Source organism: Uranotaenia lowii, chromosome 3, assembly GCF_029784155.1.
Source record: "Uranotaenia lowii strain MFRU-FL chromosome 3, ASM2978415v1, whole genome shotgun sequence".
Lineage (NCBI taxonomy): Eukaryota > Metazoa > Arthropoda > Insecta > Diptera > Culicidae > Uranotaenia > Uranotaenia lowii.
In genome coordinates this window covers 357,395,825-357,417,320 of record NC_073693.1, presented here as the reverse complement: position 1 = coordinate 357,417,320, position 21,496 = coordinate 357,395,825, and the positions used below count along the sequence as shown (strand labels likewise).

General features: G+C 40.3%; 2 protein-coding genes across 2 annotated transcripts in view; both read right to left on the bottom strand.

Annotated features, from left to right (window-relative positions):
• The window catches only part of LOC129755454 (bicaudal D-related protein homolog), a 76,546-nt gene extending 67,384 nt beyond the window's left edge, over nucleotides 1-9,162 (bottom strand). Inside the window, exon 1 of the mRNA XM_055751958.1 lies at nucleotides 8,706-9,162. Coding sequence (XP_055607933.1) covers nucleotides 8,706-8,936 — 231 coding nt within the window. The 5' untranslated portion in view covers nucleotides 8,937-9,162. The remainder of the gene's footprint in view (nucleotides 1-8,705) is intronic.
• Nucleotides 9,163-15,581: 6,419 nt separating this feature from the next.
• The window catches only part of LOC129753997 (outer dynein arm-docking complex subunit 1-like), a 41,528-nt gene continuing 35,613 nt past the window's right edge, over nucleotides 15,582-21,496 (bottom strand). Inside the window, exon 3 of the mRNA XM_055749852.1 lies at nucleotides 15,582-15,754. Coding sequence (XP_055605827.1) covers nucleotides 15,582-15,754 — 173 coding nt within the window. The remainder of the gene's footprint in view (nucleotides 15,755-21,496) is intronic.

The following is a 21,496-nucleotide window of genomic DNA, read 5'->3' as shown; positions in this document are numbered from 1 at the left end:
CATCCTTAATTTGAGCGCAAAACACGTGGTCTGGCGAGCATTATATCCCAATTTATATTAACTGTATTTAGTTAAAATTTGTGAAAATTTAATGAAACATAAAAAAATGTTTATAGTCATCCGAAGGGGCATACAATTAAAAAAAAGAAAAGCTGAAATTTTATTAGTCTGCGCAGTCAAGTTTGCTATAAAACCTTAAATGTTAATCATGAAATATTACAAGTTTCACGAAATTCGATTTATCCTTCTGTTTCTAAGAATTTACGTCGTTTTAAAAAAAAATTACCTAAGAAATGATAGAGAAGCTTGTTTGCCGCAATAAAAATGAAGAAAACCATCATTCGTAGCCATAAGTTCGCGTATTTTTGAAAAATAATGGCATGAGTCATCTTGCTCCGAAATCTCATCCTTGGTTCTATTCGACAACAGTTTTTTTTAAATCCTCCCTTATTGATAGTAATTGAGTCCTAAATATTGAATCCAAATGAAGATAGACGTGCTCCCCAGATTGTCCGAAATTTGACCAGATTTTTTTTACACTGTTTGCCAAATCATACAAAAATTCAAATTGAGTACTTAGAATGATGTATCTTGCGTCCAAACCATTTTTATTTAATTTGTCGAAATAAGCAAGAACGATTTCTCGGTACCTTTAATATGATTCTGAATTGGCTGATGTGTTTTTCTTGATTTTAATGAAATAATTCCGATGATTCATTGGTATAGAATCTTTGGTTCTGAATATAATTTTTTTTTATATATATTTGATCATTGGGATTTTAACAACTATGGGGTCATTCATCCCCCATGTATAGAATTAAATATTCAAAATTCAATTTATTTTTAAGATTGGAATTTGATATTTTTATTCTAAATTTATGTGCAGAGTTGAAACAAAGGAAAATTTTATGTGTCCAGAATCGAAAAAATCTGAAAAAATTTCCTCAATCACAATTTTGTAAATTTTCAAGTTCAATCACGAATGAATAATTGAAAAAAAAGTCAATTTGAAAACCACAAATTCAGAATCAATAATAAAGATTTCTGAATGATGGTTCTGGCGCCAATTTTGCTTTTTGATTTTAAATTAATAGGAATTCTTATCTGGAATTTAGATTCAGGTTTTGAATGCAGAATTCAGACTTGGAATTAAAATTCAAAATAAGTATTCAGATACAGCTCGAATTTAAGTTTTAAATAATAAAATATAACGTAAGAATTTCAGTGCGCAGTTTCATAACATGATTTTAAATTTAAATTAAAAATTCAATCAGAGGCAGTTTAGAAACGCAAACCAGGTAAAACCCACAGATAAAAAAAAAGATCTGGACTCATTTCAAAGGATTTGTTTTTGAAAAATCTAGATTTTAATTCTGGAATCTTTATTCACAGGATTTAATTATGAAATATAAAATTAAAAATGATAATTTTTGTTGATCAATGAACTTGGATTTCAAGATGTAGATTACATCTTTGTGTCTTTCGCGACATTTATCAACAGTTGGCGCACAGTCATTGAGAAACTTATCCGGTAAAACTGGGTTTCATGCTTACTCTTGAACTCGAACTCACGGACATTAGGTCAGGAGGTAACTGAATTACCAATAGAGTTATATCACAAGAGCCTATATTTTTTAAAGCTTTATGAAAAAATAATCAACTTCTAGGACTTATTTTCAAAATGTTTGATTTAAAATAAACAACTTTTAATGTAAAATAACTTTAATCTAAATAATTAGTACATATACCGTTTTTCACTTGTTTATGTATTGTTAAAGTAAAAAAGACCCTCCACCTTATGAGCCAGTTATTTCTACGGCCATAACACGGATTATACATGGTTCGAAAGGTCTAAACTAGCCAAATCTACTCATGCTCAAGTTCAATACATATATCATTGGATCATGATTGACAGAACTCGTGGTTTTGAATTTGAATCAGGTGTCAAAGATCAGGAATCCCAGGAAATCAGGAAATTAAAAAAGAGTGTCAAATATTGTCTATTTATGACTTCTCGGTTAGCTGGTATGACGCTTCAAAGATTGTCTATTCAGCAGTCTCGATGAGAATAAGTTAGTGTTAACAGTTAAACAGAAAGAATACTGCAAAGTTCTGTGAATAAATGAATAATAATGCTTTTAGGAATTCTTTGAACAGACAACTGAATTTTTATGCGATGAAATAATAAAAAAGGTTTAAAAAAAACTTCAGTTTTTTTTATCACCAAACCACAATTTTTCCAACTTCAAGTTGAAGATGGCAACACTATCGACTAAGGCTCATTATGGATTTACGGGTTTATTGACGCCTAATGAGCCTAATCTCATGTATTTCGACGTAGTTTTCCACCTAAAGTCTCTATAAAAAAAAATGTAATTTTTTTATATAAATTTGTGAATTTCATAAATATGGTACAAAGACTATAATCGAAACAAAAAAAAGTAATTACCCTATCATGAAAATATATGTAGTAAATATGATCAATTTGAACTTATCACCAAATATGATTTATCATCAAACAGTTATAAAACAAAATTCTATCAAAATTTGAACACACATCAGAGGGATTTTTATTTTCAAGAAACAGGAATTTACTGAACTGGACTGGAACTATCGAATGAGTATCGCATTAGGATATTCTTATAATGACGGCGTTTGTTCGGAATAACTCGATTCTTTCGGCTCTCGAAAACAACCTTGTTCCTATGAAGTTAAAACCATTTGCTATTGACGCAAAAACAGATCGATTGGTGGCAGCGGCAGTGGCTTTAAGGTTAAAAATAGCAACACACCATGAGCCACCGATCAATATCGGAGGAATCAATCGGTTCCGCATGATCAGGTTTCGCAGTCGTTAGCAGCGTTCCACTAGCAAATCCGCTAGGATATCTGCAAATATAGCCAACAAACTGCAATAGCAGCTGTTTCGATAACAGGTTGATCTATTGCCCGCCGTAAATCCGTTACGGTGACTGATAAACCGTTCGCCTCCAGACGTTCTTGGATTTGTTTTATTACCTCGGCGATGGAAGTTCTAAGTGAATTATATGAACGTTTGCTAGATTTCAATTGTATGAATCATTCCAATCCGTATCAAATCTAGTTGGCCCGTTTGGTACGGTTCGACATGATTCGAGGCTTGCTGTGATCGTGGAGTTCAGAAGAAAAATGTTTAAAAGTTTGGAAATTGAAGATTTGAACCTGGCCTACCGACAGTGGATTTCGAGAGACCCTGAAGACATTTTTACATTGTGAGAGGAGGTTGTGTTCTCCATGCCATTAGTATCGATGCTTATTCGGAAATTTAAGGTTTATCACTTTCATGATTTTTCGTTAAAAAAAATCAATTTCGGTTAATCAAAGCCAAATAAGGTGACAGACAAGTCTGTCAGGTGGCGCGAACTCCATAAACAAGCGGTTTGGGCAACCACAAAATGCGCCAGTTTGATTGATGCTAGGTTGTTTTGTTTTGTTTCTTGTAGCTTCTATTGTCAACCGTAAACATGCTCCGAGGAAAAAAAATAATCAAAGTAACCACAAACGGAAACGTAGCAAATCAGCACCTTGCTTAGCAGACATGAACCTCATTAAAAATAACGCTAAGATGAGCTTACACGTGCCTGAAAACTACAATCAATATACTTGTCAGATGATTGAGCATGCCGCCGATTTGCTTCCGGTATATGTGTTTGGGCCGTGGAAACTTGTTTGAAACAGCCTTGCAGTAACTAATAGTATTAAATGGGCTGTGCCACTTTTCACGTTTGTAGATAGACTGTAAATTTTTTAGGATCTTTGAATACTTTTCTTCAAACTAGCCGATGATTGACTTTTTGATTTTGAGAAAAAATATAAAGAAAAACTCCCAATTCAATATTTCTTAAGGAATTTCACCACAATTTTCAGAACCGCCTCAATCACAAAATTATTGAACTCTCTATGCCAAGGCTCTTAAGTACAGGGCAATTACCATTACTACCGACCGCTTGGCTTGAGCTGTAGTCATCTCGACTAGAGAACACTCTCATATCAATCGTGGGGTTCACGGTCTGATGACTTTGGCTAGTGAATCGGATCGGAAAGTTCAATTCTTTTGCCTAATAGTGTCCAACAGTCAACCGAAATTGTCACGAGTCAATTTTGCTACACCTCACGATGTTGATTATTGTGGTCCGGTTGCCTAGTAAAGTACAACATAGACACATAGCCTGCCATGACATGCAAAAGCTCCCTTGACAACTGCGCGAAAAATCGATAGCCTACTAGGTTTACTTCCATCCAAACCAACTGGTATGTGCATGACCTCGAGTATCCGCCCACTTGTTGTTAGTGTGTTCGTGTTTATAGGAACAACTCATTGAGGATTAACCCCACGGATTAAAAGAGCAATCGTTGATGGACAATCGGACGGAGGTTCGGAGACGGTAATCCACTTGGACAAACCATCCCCATATGGTGCGATTGTCCGTCCGGCCTGAGTGGGTGCTGCAAACTGCACAAAGCAAAACCAAACCGTGACACACCAGTCGCAAAAAAAAAGTAGGTACTGTGAGCTTTCAACTGGACGCTGCTGTCTAGTTGCTGTTTACAGAATTGGCAACAGCCCCTCCGGATTTCACTGGCTTTTGTCATCGACTTTGTACCTACCTTTGGGGTGGATACACTGTAGATAGGTAGAAGCAGATTATTTCGCGGGCCACGGGGTTTTTTTTTCCTCGGATGCTTCTATCCTATTCACAAAATGTCGCGTGTGGCCAGTATAGAGTCATTAGCTGAATAATTCACGTTTTTCAACGAGTACGGCTAAGTAGACCGTCCTAGGTATGGTGTTGTTTAAAAACAGAAACCTTTCAACAGTTGAGAGTGATGAGCTCAAGTGTGTCGAGTGAATTTTGGTGGATGTTTTAATATTAGCCATAGATTTTTTTTAAACCAATTCATACGGAATGTTATCAAAATCACATTCAAAGTGGGAGAGTTTACTTATGTTGATTCCTTAACCTCTCATTATACTTATCAAGTTTCAGTCGCCAGACGACAGACAGACGACAGTCGACAGACGACAGTCGACAGACGACAGTCGACAGACGACAGTCGACAGACGACAGTCGACAGACGACAGTCGACAGACGACAGTCGACAGACGGCAGTCGACAGACGACAGTCGACAGACGACAGTCGACAGACGACAGTCGACAGACGACAGTCGACAGACGACAGTCGACAGACGACAGTCGACAGACGACAGTCGACAGACGACAGTCGACAGACGACAGTCGACAGACGACAGTCGACAGACGACAGTCGACAGACGACAGTCGACAGACGACAGTCGACAGACGACAGTCGACAGACGACAGTCGACAGTCGACAGACGACAGTCGACAGACGACAGACGACAGACGACAGACGACAGACGACAGACGACAGACGACAGTCGACAGACGACAGTCTACAGACGACAGTCGACTGACGACAGTCGACAGACGACAGTGGACAGACGACAGACGACAGACGACAGACGACAGACAACAGACGACAGACGACAGACGACAGACGACAGACGACAGACGACAGACGACAGACGACAGACGACAGACGACAGACGACAGACGACAGACGACAGACGACAGACGACAGACGACAGACGACAGACGACAGACGACAGACGACAGACGACAGACGACAGACGACAGACGACAGACGACAGACGACAGACGACAGACGACAGACGACAGACGACAGACGACAGACGACAGACGACAGACGACAGACGACAGACGACAGACGACAGACGAAAGACGACAGACGACAGACGACAGACGACAGACGACAGACGACAGACGACAGTCGACAGACGACAGACGACAGTCGACAGACGACAGACGACAGTCGACAGACGACAGACGACAGACGACAGACGACAGCCGACAGTCGACAGACGACAGTCGACAGACGACAGTCGACAGACGACAGTCGACAGACGACAGTCGACAGACGACAGACGACAGTCGACAGACGACAGACGACAGTCGACAGACGACAGTCGACAGACGACAGTCGACAGACGACAGTCGAAAGACGACAGTCGACAGACGACAGTCGACAGACGACAGTCGACAGACGACAGCCGACAGACGACAGCCGACAGACGACAGCCGACAGACGACAGCCGACAGACGACAGCCGACAGACGACAGACGACAGACGACAGACGACAGACGACAGTCGACAGTCGACAGACGACAGACGACAGTCGACAGTCGACAGACGACAGTCGACAGTCGACAGACGACAGACGACAGACAACAGACGACAGACGACAGACGACAGACGACAGACGACAGTCGACAGACGACAGTCGACAGTCGACAGTCGACAGACGACAGACGACAGCCGACAGTCGACAGACGACAGTCGACAGACGATAGACGACAGACGACAGACGACAGACGACAGACGACAGACGACAGACGACAGACGACAGACGACAGACGACAGACGACAGACGACAGACGACAGACGACAGACGACAGTCGACAGACGACAGTCGATAGACGACAGTCGACAGACGACAGTCGACAGACGAAAGTCGACAGACGACAGTCGACAGACGACAGTCGACAGACGACAGTCGACAGACGACAGTCGATAGACGACAGTCGACAGACGACAGTCGACAGACGACAGTTGACAGGCAACAGTCGACAGACAGAGAATACAGTCGACAGACGACAGTTGACAGACGACAGTCGACAGACGACAGTCGACAGATGACAGTCGACAGACGACAGTCGACAAACGACAGTCGACAGACGAAAGTCGACAGACGACAGTCGACAGACGATAGTCGACAGACGATAGTCGACAGACGACATTCGATAGATGACTGAAGACAGCCGACAGTCGAAAGATGACTAAAGAAAACGAGAGACGACAGTCGACAGACTACAGTCAACAGACGACAGACGACAGACGACAGACGACAGACGACAGACGACAGACGACAGACGACAGACGACAGACGACAGACGACGGACGACAGACGACAGACGACAGACGACAGACGACAGACGACAGACGACAGACGACAGACGACAGACGACAGACGACAGACGACAGACGACAGACGACAGACGACAGACGACAGACGACAGACGACAGACGACAGACGACAGACGACAGACGACAGACGACAGACGACAGACGACAGACGACAGACGACAGACGACAGACGACAGACGACAGACGACAGACGACAGACGACAGACGACAGACGACAGACGACAGACGACAGACGACAGACGACAGACGACAGACGACAGTCCGACAGACGACAGTCGACAGTCGACAGACGACAGTCGACAGACGACAGTCGACAGACGACAGTCGACAGACGACAGTCAACAGACGTCAGCCGACAGTCGACAGCCGACAGTCGATAGTCGACAGTCGACAGACGACAGATGACAGTCGACAGATGACAGTCGACAGACGACAGTCGACAGACGACAGTCGATAGACGACAGTCGACAGACGACAGTCGACAGACGACAGTTGACAGGCAACAGTCGACAGTCGAAAAACGACAGTCTACAGACGACAGTCGACAGACGACAGTCGACAGACGACAGTCGACAGACGACAGTCGACAGACGACAGTCGACAGACGACAGTCGACAGACGACAGACGACAGACGACAGACGACAGACGACAGACGACAGACGACAGACGACAGACGACAGACGACAGACGACAGACGACAGACGACAGACGACAGACGACAGACGACAGACGACAGACGACAGACGACAGACGACAGACGACAGACGACAGACGACAGACGACAGACGACAGACGACAGACGACAGTCGACAGTCGACAGACGACAGTCGACAGTCGACAGACGACAGTCGACAGACGACAGTCGACAGACGACAGTCGACAGACGACAGTCGACAGACGACAGTCGACAGACGACAGACGACAGACGACAGTCGACAGACGACAGTCGACAGACGACAAACAACAGTCGACAAACAACAGTCGACAGACAACAGTCGACAGACAACAGTCGGCAGACAACAGTCGACAGACAACAGTCGACAGACAACAATCGATAGTCGACAGACGACAGTCATCAGTTGACACAGAACACTCGACAGATGACAATCGACAGATGACAGACGATAGTCGCCAGACGATAGTCGACAGACGACAGTCGACAAACGACAGTCGACAGACGACAGTCGACAGACGACAGTCGACAGACGATAGTCGACAGACGACAGTCGACAGACGATAGTCGACAAGCGCCAGCCTACAGACTACAATCGCCAGACGACAGTCGACAGACGATAGTCAACAGACGATAGTCGACAGACGATAGTCGACAGACGATAGTCGACAAACAATAGTCGACAGACAATAGTCGACAGTCGACAGACTACAATCGACAGATGACAGTCGACAGACGACAGTCACCAGATAACAGTCGAAAGATAACAGTCAAAAGTCGACAGACGACAGAACACAGTCAATTGAAGACTGAAGACAAGCAATAGACGACAAATCGATTGTTGAATTTCAAAAATTGATTTTTAAACCACAGTTATAGGAATTTAATTTTAAGTTTTGTTATGTCATCGATCATTTCTTCTTTTTTATGTGATAATTCTTTTGAAAAAAAAAACAGTCGACTTACCTCCAGTTTCATCGAGTAATCGTCGACCAGCTTCTCCTGGTGCTTCTTCAGTTCCTCGTTCTTCTCCAGTAGCGCCTTGCCGAGTTCGGCCGCCAGCAGCAGGTCCTCTTCCTTCTGCCTCAGCTGGGCCCAAACGTCCTTATCGGCCGTCTGGCCACTGTCGGGCGGTCGCGTCTCCATGTCGATAATGTAGTCTTCGAGCGTTGGCTTCGATCGGCTGTGCTTATCCATTCATGCGGAATCGTTGTTAGAGGTTGGAAGTCGTAGAAATTTTAGAGAAAGAAGAAGAAAATGGCGGCGCGATCGCACAAACACTCACTTAGAACTTTTTTTTTTGGTATTTATATTTTTAAAATTTCGGAAGGACAGACAAGCGATGCGTTTGGATGCAGATAATGGTCAAGTTATGGGATCAGCCGTATGCTCAGAATCATCTTCATCTTCGAGCTGCACATTGCTGCGAGGGTTAAAAATGAAATGGAAAAATGAAGAAATGGAAAAGTTAGTGGACATTCTACAGGTTTTTCGGTAGGAACTATTTGTTGAAAGCTACATTTTATCTTTCGAATCCATTTGTTTTAATTTATTGAATTTGTTAAACAATGCCTTAATCATTATATTTCTACAGGTTTAAAATTATTCGAGAGATAAAGCGAGCTTTACGAACCGTTAAATTTCTTAATGGCTAATTGAATGTGTATATGTTTTTTTTAGTCCAACTTGGCTTTCAACAGTTGCTGCACCTTTGATTTCAGTTCGGTTCGGGGTCATTTAATTATTTTCGATTCAATCCGGCTTACAATGCTCTCATTTTTCGCCACTTTTCGGTCCGAATCGGTTCACTCAAGCGTGGGAGTGTCAATCATCGCGAACTTAATCCTAGTGGGTCTTATTCCAGTCCGTTCGGTACGTATGCGTGTGCATGGCCAACTCAGTGATAGTTTTAAGCTTAGTTTTTGCCTCGCGAATTCCTTCATGACTCACTTCGATCACAGGCAACAACGTTCACTGATTTTTTATTACTCATTTCCTTCACCATTCACCAAGTTTTTTCCTTCATGCAGTAGGCACTGATTGTCTCATTGAGCTACTTGGATGTGTCTAGCTAGTCGTATCTTTGGCATCTCTGAATACAATTTACACAAAGATGCATATGTAATTTCTCGTCTCTCGCGAAAAAACCACCTGTTAACATAATTCTTCCACGTACCCACTATCTGAAAAGGAAATGTGTTTGTTGATGATTTTCACTGAAATTTTCCTGCTCATTGTTGTTTACTTTCATCGAAGCTTCAAAACCCATGCATGGGGTGCAGTAAAAATCAACCCCTCTTTTCCACTACCTCCCAACTCAAACTTGTTTAAAACTTAAGCGCCGCAACTAAGTATAAACAAAAGTGGCCGCACTTTCATCTTACGCCCGGTGAGTTTTCCTCCAGCCAGCTGATTCTTTTTAACATAACAAAGTCGCGCATCTACTAAAGTCTAAAGCCTTAACGAAAGCCACCCACCCGCACAGTTTGGAGGGCAGATGACTTGGAGATTGGAGGCAGTCGACGAAGGTAATCAATTCAAATTGAGCGTTGCTGCTGCATCGTTGAATCACTGAATGAGTGAGTTGTTTTACATTAAACATATTTTCCGGGCCCCCTCATGCCACTACTACTAGGCAAATCTCCATCAGCTCCATCATCTCCAATCCAGTCTGTGGCAGGGCTCATCTTTTAAATTTCAGCTACCCGACTATCTTCATTGGAATGGGAATCGCTCTATTATGCGCCACAGTTAGTTAAAAGTGAAAAAGCAAACAGCGCGAGGCAAAACACGCGCTGATCGGCAGTCCAAGATTTCACACTTTTACTTGATTAACTAAACCAACCCGGGCAACGCATTTTACTTCTGTTGAGAGATCATCTCAAATGGGGAAGTGAGAAGAGGGGGCTCTTAAAATGTAAGGAAGCTCACTTTCGTTTGAATTTATTAGCAAGTTAAGTTGGGCTTCGCAGACATGTCGCTTAGTGGTTACTCTAGTATCTAGATAACTACCTAGTGCTGTTTATTCTGAATCGCATTGTTTAGATACCCGATGAAATATGTAAATATTTTTCAAATGTTTGAAAATGCATTAATTATCAGGTTTAAGTATGCAGAAAGGGCTGTAAACTGTACTATTTCGAATTATGCAGAAATTGGAGTGCTTTTCCTAGAAATAAACACGTTCAGAATGGAAGATAAATTAACTCATCAACATTGGACTTAAGGGGCCAGATTCCTAACTGTATGTTACAGAAGTACAAAATTAAAGCCTTCATTTTAATTTTTTATTGTCTTAAAACAACGAGTCCATGTAGCACAAATGAAAATTCGGTGACACTTTAGCTTTGCTTAATTTTTTTTTCACCTTGAAAGGATGAACCTAAAAATTTCAAACCGGTTTCGATTATGAATTTCGAAATAATCTGTTCGATCTCTTTTCTTTTTTATGGAAATCAAAGCGTTTCAAATTCCACTATCGCTAGTTGAAACTGAAACTGAAGTCCAGTATAACTAGTTCAAAAGATAACATCAGAAATATGTATCATATTCGCAATGTTAGCCCGAAATTATTTTAAATAGAATAGTGCAATGGTGCGTTTAGGTTTATACTTGGTAGGCTGTGTTCGAAAGTGACGGGAGTGTTTGTTTATGTGCAAGAAAATTTCATTTTTCCCTAATCAAATTGAACCTTTAAATTGATTCAAAACGGATCCCGAAATTTTTTCACAAGGAATGGCCTCAAGGAAAAACACCAAATCTGCTTTTCGGAGAATCTTGAATGAAGCTCGTAGCACTATCCAAGAGTTTTAAAGGAATTTTGCACAATCTTATTTGAGAAATTGGTGAGTCCGTTCCTTTTTATTTCGCCGTGAGTGATGCTTTAGAAGTATTGTACTGTTTTTTTTTATTTTTATCAAAAAATTAAAACGTGGTTCAAAACGTTTCTTTTTGGTTGAAAGCAATTGCTGGATCTGGTTTGAATCTTACACAGCATTAGGTTCTAAAAACAGGGTGTCGACTACCTGGAAAAACCTGGAAAATCAGGGAATTTAATTCGCATCAGGGAATATCAGGGAATTCTTCTACCAATCAGGGAAAAAATAATGATCCTGATTTTATTTGAAGAAATTGAAACGTCATAGTTTATTATCTGCTTAAAAATTTACTTCACTGTACGTTGCTCGTGTATCGTTAGCCCTTTGATTTTTCGCAAACTGTATCCGGCAGTATGATGAAATACCTTACACAAAAACCGCAGAACCAGGAACTGGAGCCCAGTGCTTCTAATAGCGTTGGAAATACTACGGAAATTCCTCTCATTGCTGAGAAATCGCCATCTGCCGTTCATTCTTATTCGCTTCCTTCTACCAGCAATGTTTCTTCTTCCTCGAGGACTATCGATAAATTTATGCTGAAAACCGATACTACAAAAGCTGAGATTTTTTGGTGCCTGGAGACAGTCGTAAGTCATAAATCGCTGCGCGCCGCAGAAAAAGACACTGCCGTAATCAAGATGATGTTCACTGATACAAATTGCGGACAAGATTCAACTTGGTCGGGACAAAATCAGCTATACGCTGCTTTTTGGAATTGCTCCTTATTTTAGAACGGAACTCTACGATACCCTGCAGAACATAAACAATATCGTCGTTGGCTTTGATGAATCTCTAAACAAGACTACGAAAAATCGTTTGTTGCGGAAGTTGCGGATTACATATTTTACATGGCGCATTCAAAGATGGTATTCGCGCTACTGGCTGGGGTATTCTCAAATATCTGAGAGGAAGCTACAACCTGAAGAAGGATGTACCTACACGCCGCGCACTATATACACAGTTATCTAAAAGTACTGTGTTTCCGTTAAAGTTTTGCGCTCACCGTTGGTTAGAGAACGTGAGCGTTGCTCAGCGAGCAATAGTAATCACTCTACACATGAAAAAGTTTGTTGAAGGTGTTCAAAATGACAAGATAGAGCCGACATCTGATTCATATCGAGACGTTGTTGCATGCCTCAAGGCAGGCAGCTCAGCGAAAAGTAAGTTCTGAAATTTCGTATCGAATGCAAAGGAATGCTGATGGCAATTGTTCTTAAGTTAATGAAGCGATCGCCATTAATTTATCCTCTGACCAAGGCCGCCTCTTGCCTTGATCCGGCAGTTATCAGCAGCGATACCAAATTGGCCAAAAAACGATTTGAGAAGACTTTGACTATATTGACAGATACTGGACGCGTTAGTGGATCCTCGGCAGATTTAGCAGTACGGCAGTATACCGGAGTGATTGCCGGAGGCGATAAATTTGATAATTATGACCGTAGCAAAGAAAGGCTGGATCATTTTTGGAGTGGAGTGCTAGCAAATGCCAAGTGTCCAGAATTCTTCAACATCGTCAAAATGATCTGCTGTCTTTCACATGGCAACGCGAATGTTGAACGTGGTTTTTCAGTAAATTCCGAATGTCTCTTCGAAAATATGCTTGAAGAATCAGTGGTGGCTAAACGACAAATCTATGATGCTGTTTTTTATGCTGGAGGGATAAAATCAGTCCAAATTTCCAACAAACTTGTTCAGAGTGTTCGAAATTCACATGCTCTGTATTTGGAAGACAAAAATTGCCGCAAAAAGGAAGCTCTTGAATCAGATCAAACAAAGCTGATGAAGCGTCATCGAGCGGAAGCAAAATCGCTTGAGGTGAAACGGACGAAAATTTTGGAAGACGCACAGAAGAAGGCTGATAGCTTGCAAGAGAAAATTGTTATGCTGAAATCATAAGAATTTCTACAAATGGATCCGAACTCGCTGACTTATCTTAAAATGTTTAGTATCACAAATATAATACTTCTATTAATTTAATCGTAATAAATTAGTATTCTTGACTCAAAGCTTTCTGTGCGTTTATTTTCGGGGGAAATATATTTTTATAACTTCAAGTTGCTTCTTCAGGTTGTTTCTCAAACCTGGAATTTTCTGGAAAAACGACTGGAAAATCAGGGAATTTTATTACCAGATATGAGTCGACACCCTGAAAAATACAACTTGTTTTCAATCGGTCATTGAACTCATTTAAAAGGATCTGTTTTGAAATTCTGAAAGCAACTACATTGGATCCATGATTTTTTCATTACTCGTTTATTCAAACAAGTTTTTTTCTCAGTTGATTTTTTTTATTTGGCACGCTCTGTTTTCGTATTTTAACTTTTCATTCATCAAAACTCAAGAATTGCAAAAATACTTTAAATTTTCAAAACTCTTGTTGAATTTTATTTACCTATATTTAAACCCTTCGTTTCAATAAGTAACATGTAAATTGTAAAGGTTTTTGTATGAAAAAGTGAAAAAAAAAAGTTCGCAGGTTTAGATAAAATGATTAAAGTCTTAAAGTCACTAGTCAAAAGTGCCTCCTGATCATATCCTTTCACCCATACTTCCAACAACAAATGTTTTGCTAGGATGCAGAGGTGACCTCGGTCCTAATTCTCAACATTGATCTTTCATCTCTTTCTCTCTTTTCCAAACGATCTATTGACAACTAGGACGTGGCCGGCGCCGTTATTGATTTTTAACAAAAGCTTTTAAATCATAGGTGGCCAATATTTTCACCAAAATTGCCTTAATTTTGAAGCTAGCGGACTGCAGAAACTGAATTTCTTTATGAAAATTTAACATCATGGATCCGCCTGTGAGCTCTTTATGCACATTGAAAGAAAAAAACGTTTGCATGAATTCGGGCATCAGGTCGAAATTAATTTATTTTTTTTATAAAATACTACAATTGATAGGAACCAAAACAAAAATTCTGGCGATATTATTTAGTTCAAATATCAAATATTTAATTGTGAAATTATAGGAAATAGGTATTTATTTAAACTCAAGAAAAAAAATTCTAAACTTTGTTTATTTTCACTAGAAATTCACAAATTAAAAGACCCTTCCGAAGAAAACAACTTTCATTTCTCGAGCAAAATTCGAATTTTCATCGTTCTGTTATTGCCTGAGTCCATTGCAATGCTTTAATTAGCGATTTAGCACATTTAGTCAGATTTTTCAAAAATATTGAAAATTACTGGAAATTTTTTTGTCATTTTTTTAAATTTTAATGTTTACAAATCTTAATAAAAGCAAGAAAAATGAACTAAATCGTTTATCTAACTAAATGAACTCAAGTAACAACAAAAATATGAAAATTCGATTTTTGCTCGAGAAATGGGGATGTTCTCTTTTAAAAAGTTTTGGAATGAGTGATTTTGTATTGAAAATTAGCTAATTTTTGAATTTTTTTTCCTTTTGGTTTGGAAAATAACCTATCTCCTATTAATTACAGTCAAATATTTGATATTTGAACTCAATAATTCCATCATAAAATAATATTTGTTGCTTTGCACCAATCAGAGATATGACTGATCAAAAAGTACAAGTTTTTGTTAAAAAAAAATCCCTTACACAGTCTCTAGATACATGTTTGCTCTCTGAGAGTGAAATTTGCACATTTTAATTTCGTACAAACGGTTAGAAAACATATTTCTTGTATGAATTCATTCTCAAAAGTTAGAACCAAAATTCTGTTATTTTCGACACAGCTTAAAAAACATAACTCGCTTACGAATCGTCAAATGTATGTCGTGTCTACAGCAATGTTACCTCAAAACTGATGGCTACAACTTTGTAGAAAAATTTGGCTCTATCTGTTAAAAAGAAAAAGTTTTATGGGTAAATCATGCAAAAATGACGCGCCTCAATATCTGATTTAAGATTATTAAACCGCAAGGTTTGACGAGCATTTCCGCTGAAGACATCATTTGTTTGTCTCTTATATTATCTTCGAAAGTTATTTTGTTACGATTCAGTTCCGTACTGGACCACTGTGCATTGGCGATGTGGAACTAGTTCTACTGACTGGATAACCCCCAACCGTATGACCCATTCGACCAATTTGCCTTACGTCCATCAGCCAATGACGTTCGGCCGAATTGCCTTCTGCCTTAAAACTTTTGGCCGAATGACCCAGCTGTGCGACTGGGAGATATTATGCATACAGAAAAAATCCAAAATATGAGCGCTAATAATCACAGCAGCTTTGCCTACTAGCGACACGTCGCATACGTCGCGACGTTGAAAATAATAACGACGCACCGCAAGTTTCCTAGGAGACCTGGAGCATGCGATTGATGCCCTAAGGAAAATATACAATACCTAAATAACATAAACATTGTTCGAGTACTACATCGAAATCGCCTACTGGACTTAAAAAAAAAACAAACCTGCGAATAACAGAAATCTCGCTAGTTAAAAAGCATCGCTAGTCCTACTGTCGCTATTCGGTTTGGTGCTATACACATAATATATTTTTCTTCAAATCAACTAGTTTTGAACGATAAAGAACGATAAAGGCGAACACGAAATTATTGCGACACATCCAATAGGGCATAACATTTTTACCGTTGGGTAAAAATCAACCAAATATTGCACACTTTCTCATTGATGTGTATTGTTTACATGCTGTCAAACTCGAAGTCGTGTTTTTCGATTCAACGAAAATGGAGGTGAACCAACGCGAGTCGAGAGAACAAATTCTTTCCAAACACCTGGAATTTCCTGACCTGTTTCACTGGCAGTTGGGAAAAATGTTGAACATTCGTCTATCAGCCGTCTCTAGAGTGTTGAAGGGGACGTTGGACCACGGCAAAGGAGCTGGAAGAAAACCGGAACCGGAGATCATAAAGACGTAGGGAAAGGTGAAGTGGATGATTAAAGCAAATCCTAACGTCTCAAGAAGTGATTTATCTATACAGATCGGCATGTCGCAGTGCTACGTCCAAAATGCAAAGAAGATAGCTGGACTACATACGTACAAGGTAGAGAACTTCGAAATCAAAATAAGTGGCAACAATCGACGGCTAAAACTCGGGCACGGAAGCTCTACGAGAAGATGCTGACAAAATCTGGCTGCTGTGTGATGGACGACGAAACGTGTATAAAAGCCGATTTTAAGCAAATTCCGGGGTTGAAGTTTTTCACCGGCAAGAGCAAGTTCGATGTGGACGACAAATTTAAGAAAAAGAAAATGTCGTAGTTCGCCTCCAAATATCTCATTTGGCAGGCCATCTGCTCTTGCGGACTGGGGAGTGAGCCTTTCGTGACAAAGGGCACAGTAAATGGCGAGATCTACAAATCCGAGTGCGCCTTTTTCCATTCTTGCAGCAGCACGACAAAGCTCTGCTATTTTGGCCAGATTTGTCATCATGCCACTATTCTAAAAGTTTCCTGGAGTGGTATGAGGCCAATTCTATCCATTTCGTTTCAAAGGACATGAACCCGCCAAACTGTCCGGAGCTGCACCCGGGAACTTCGGAAGAGCAAGAAGACAGTTAACGATGAGAAGGAAATGTTAAAAAAATGAAACAAAAAAATGAGAAACTGGTGCCACTGTACCAGATGACACTGTAAAGACTTTGATGGAGGGCATCATGCGAAAATGCATTCAATTTTATACTCAACGCTCCATCGATTAACTTTTCTTTTGATTTTTAAAGTAAATATTTGTATAAAACTACCTTAAAATTTTAGTTTGGATCTGCTCAGTCTGCCATAGATTTACGAAACAAATCCTCCCATCAATACATCCTATCCTGGCGTCAATAACGCCAAAATACTCATTCAAAGTTAATAATAATCATTATTTGACTATTTTGATTGATTCAATTTGAAGCATGAAATCGGATAATCATGGGGATGTTCCACAGCTCATCCCCCCGTCAAGATTTTGCTCAATCATTCTAACAAAACCGTTCGCTGAATGAGACAAATTGGTTTCCAAATTTCAGCTCAACCAACCACCGATCCATCCTTCATTATTTGTGTGTTGTGGAGGCTCGTGTGTGCTTGGTAGCGAGCAACTAATTTAGGGTCAAAGATTTGTTGATGATCGCCGCCAAGCACCGGACGAGTAACAACTAGAGGAAAAAAAACGAGCAAATCTGACAATCCATCAACAGCAAGGGGCTCGTTTTCGCCGAATTTCGTGAGTCACATCATCATCATCCGTCCGACTCTGTTTCTTTAGACACGAATTTTGACAGAAGATTTCGAGAACCGGCCCCAGAACAACAAAGGAGAAGGAGGATTGATGATGGCTAGTCTGCCTAGGTAACGGAACTAGCAAACAAAGAGGACTTTGGATTAAAATATTTATTCACAAATCACACACAGGAAGAGATGCTTATTTTTGAATCATCTTCATGCTTATAATGCCACCATGAATAACCACTTTTCGTGGTCTCGTGGTCGTGGTTCTTAAATGAACTTAAATCTGGACAAAAACTTTTAAGCCACACGCGCAGGACCGGATTACCCCTCCAAAATGACCGACCGTGAATCTTCATCTGGTTGCCGTTTTCTTTGTGTTTGGTTTGGATCATCATCGTTGGGGGTGAAACTTTACCAGACAACAAACCCAAAGCTTAGTGGCTTCTTCAAAGAAGGGTGGTAGAGAGAATGTAAAAAAAAACTGGTTATCTAAAGCCCTATGGTTGAGCTCTTTCCATATGGCTGCTACATCTTAACTTAGTAAGCTGTGTCCATTTTTTGTTGAGTCTCCCTTGGTGGCTTCTCATACACTGAGTAGCCATTTTTGGAGACTCAGTGCATGATATGATGGCGCCAACTTCGATTGAGGTTTTTTTTTCTATAAAATCAATATAGAACAAAACATTTGACGTAATAATGGATAAAAGACGATTTTCGTTGTTCTTGTCTCGATTTAAGTTTTCTCAAAAATTTTTGCTCTCAATAGCAACTTTTTAAACTTTTGTTGCCATTCTTATAATGATTTAAGCCTAAAACAAACTTTAACGGTGACTTTCGACATTTTAGAAATAACATCAAAAATCAAAATCAAAATTTTTGGTTTACGTGCCGAACTACTTAGTTGAAATTCATTAAACGTTGAGATCTTGTGGTGTTTAAAAAAAATCATTTTCAAAGTCATTTTGTCATTTTTGTCATTTTTGTCATTTTTGTCATTTTTGTCATTTTTGTCATTTTTGTCATTTTTGTCATTTTTGTCATTTTTGTCATTTTTGTCATTTTTGTCATTTTTGTCATTTTTGTCATTTTTGTCATTTTTGTCATTTTTGTCATTTTTGTCATTTTTGTCATTTTTGTCATTTTTGTCATTTTTGTCATTTTTGTCATTTTTGTCATTTTTGAAATAACAATATGTTTTTTTTTTAATTAATTTTTATTTTCTAACGTTCTAAGCCACAAATCACTTTTCAGTAAACGTAAACAGAAAAAGCTCGAATCAATCGTGGAACGTCTGTAATTTCTTAGCGGCTAATGGCTTTCTAAATGCCAGTGCCACGGCATCTTACCAGCAGCAATATCAGATACCGGAACCGGTCTTCGGCAAGCTCCATGAAAAGGTGCCTAGTATTCTGATCTTTCTGCGGTGAACCGATCAATGTCATTGTCACCGACCTCCCGTCTCCGGTTGGCCTGACGACTGATGACTAACGACTTGCTGACAATCGCGTGCTGAGCACACTTTTTTCTTCTCACTGTATTCTCGATTCAAATGTGTTTTTCTGTTTGAACCGGTATTTTATTTTTTTTGCTCTCTTTTCCGACTGCACCAAATTGCGGAAACGGATCCACGCCTCAAAGCCGTAAACAATTTGCTCTATTCGACTTAAGAGTCAGATAAGATCGGAAGTCGCTGTTCCGTTGGAAGCTTCTTTCGGCTCGCAATCAACCGAAATTGAAATCGCAAATCATCGCAGATGAAAATCGAAAGATTGCTGTTTTAGGACCCGGCGGGCGCTGCGGCATCGTCATCTCTTCATAATCATTTCTCGCAACAGTACTTTCCCATAGTTTAACATATGTACATGTATGTATGGAGGTAGTTACGTGCGCTCGCCAAAAACGGCCAACTCTAGCTATTTGTAGCGCAAGCATGCTTGCGCACACTCTCGAAACATCGTTACGCAATTTCCATGTACGCCCCTTTGCGCCTAAACCACCGATAATCATACAAAGGTTTACGCTACGAGTAGACTTATACCTACTACAAGCTCATCCAATATCCAAGCAAGCCTAACGATTCCTGCTGCGAATGAGCTATGGACTACGCATGGGCTCCTACGATCGGACTACGACGGATGGGACGGGTCCATTTAACTGTAACGAACGTGCCCAGAGCAGAGCAACAACAGTTGTCGATAGCGCTTTTCCATCTATTGGCGCAGTAGGCCTCTTCGCTATCTACCTACTGGTTTTCATTTTCAATTTCTTTTATTTTCCTACTAGGTAGTGGGTATCTGATATCGGATGCCGGTCAGCTAGCAAACAATCGAGCAACCAAACCGGCAGGTGGTTCATATTTGATTAGGTCACATTGGGTCAGATCGAATCGTGATCGGCCTCGATGAGCAAGGTATGTATGTATGTAGGTATGACCGACTGGGGGCGTAATCACTCGGTAAAAGGAATAAATTACCATAGTAATGTGGCTGATGTTCACTCACTGGCCCACCGTAATCTTAATAGATGATTATACCTTCGTAGATTCCTATGTACCGGCCGACTGCCGCCGCCTTGTACAGGTGAGGGGTGCTTCATTGAGGCGTTCACCATAATATGTGGGTCTTAACAATGGAGATAAGACCTCATAACATTGTGATTCGTTCGAAGAAAGGGAGAAGATCTGAATCACAGGCATTTTTGGTTATGGACTGAGCTTGAAAAAAATGCAGCACTTTCTGTTGTCATTTTTTTTAAGCAGATATGGAAATTCGTGAAATTTTCAGGGTAATGTCATATTTACATGTGCGATTTTTGTGACAATTGTTAACACGAAGTTTGGCCTTTTTCAATGTCAGTTGGATGCAAGAGATTGAAAAAAAACATTCTCTACCACCTCTCTAATCAAAGTGTTGTTATCTTAGTTAAACTAATAGTTTAATCGCCGCTGGATTATGTTCTTATTAAATTTTATGGAATATCCGTAAATTATGATTCTAAGTAAGAGTTTTAATGATAAAAATTTAAAGGTTGAAAGATCAAAGCTAGAGCGCTTCGGGTAAAAGAAATCGAAATAGGCGTTGAAAAGTATGAGCTAGGGCATTTGTTTTTTGAACAGCGTTAAACTACTTGGCTCGCAATGTTTATGGTGCTTCCGCTCTGCGAGATGTAATCTAAGCTTGACAGCTTTCCACTCAAGCATTGCCGCTTTACATTCAAGCTTTCAGTGAAAGCACATCTTCGAACTAATACACCTAGGTTTTTTTACACGGTTTTTTTTACGCGGTTTTTTTTTTTTTTACACGGCTTTTTTTACACGGTTTTCGGGAATTAACACGGTTTTTTTACACGGTTTTCGCGAATTAACACGGTTTTTGAGAGAAAATATTCTAAGTCCTTTTCAAAGGAAAACACTTAGAATCATTTTGAAGTTGGGAAAATCTTATCTCTTAGACTAAGAAAATGATACATGAGACCTAAGACCTGGGACCTGAGACCTGAGACCTGAGACCTGAGACCTGAGACCTGAGACCTGAGACACGAGACATGAGACATGAGACATGAGACCTGAGACATGAAACATTAGAAATTAGACATGAGACCTGAGACCTGGAACCTGAGACAAGGGATATTAGACTTGAGACCTCAGCATGAGACATGAGACCTGAGACCTGAGACCTGAGGCATGAGACAGGAGCCATGAAACATGAGACTTTAGACCTGAGACATGGGACA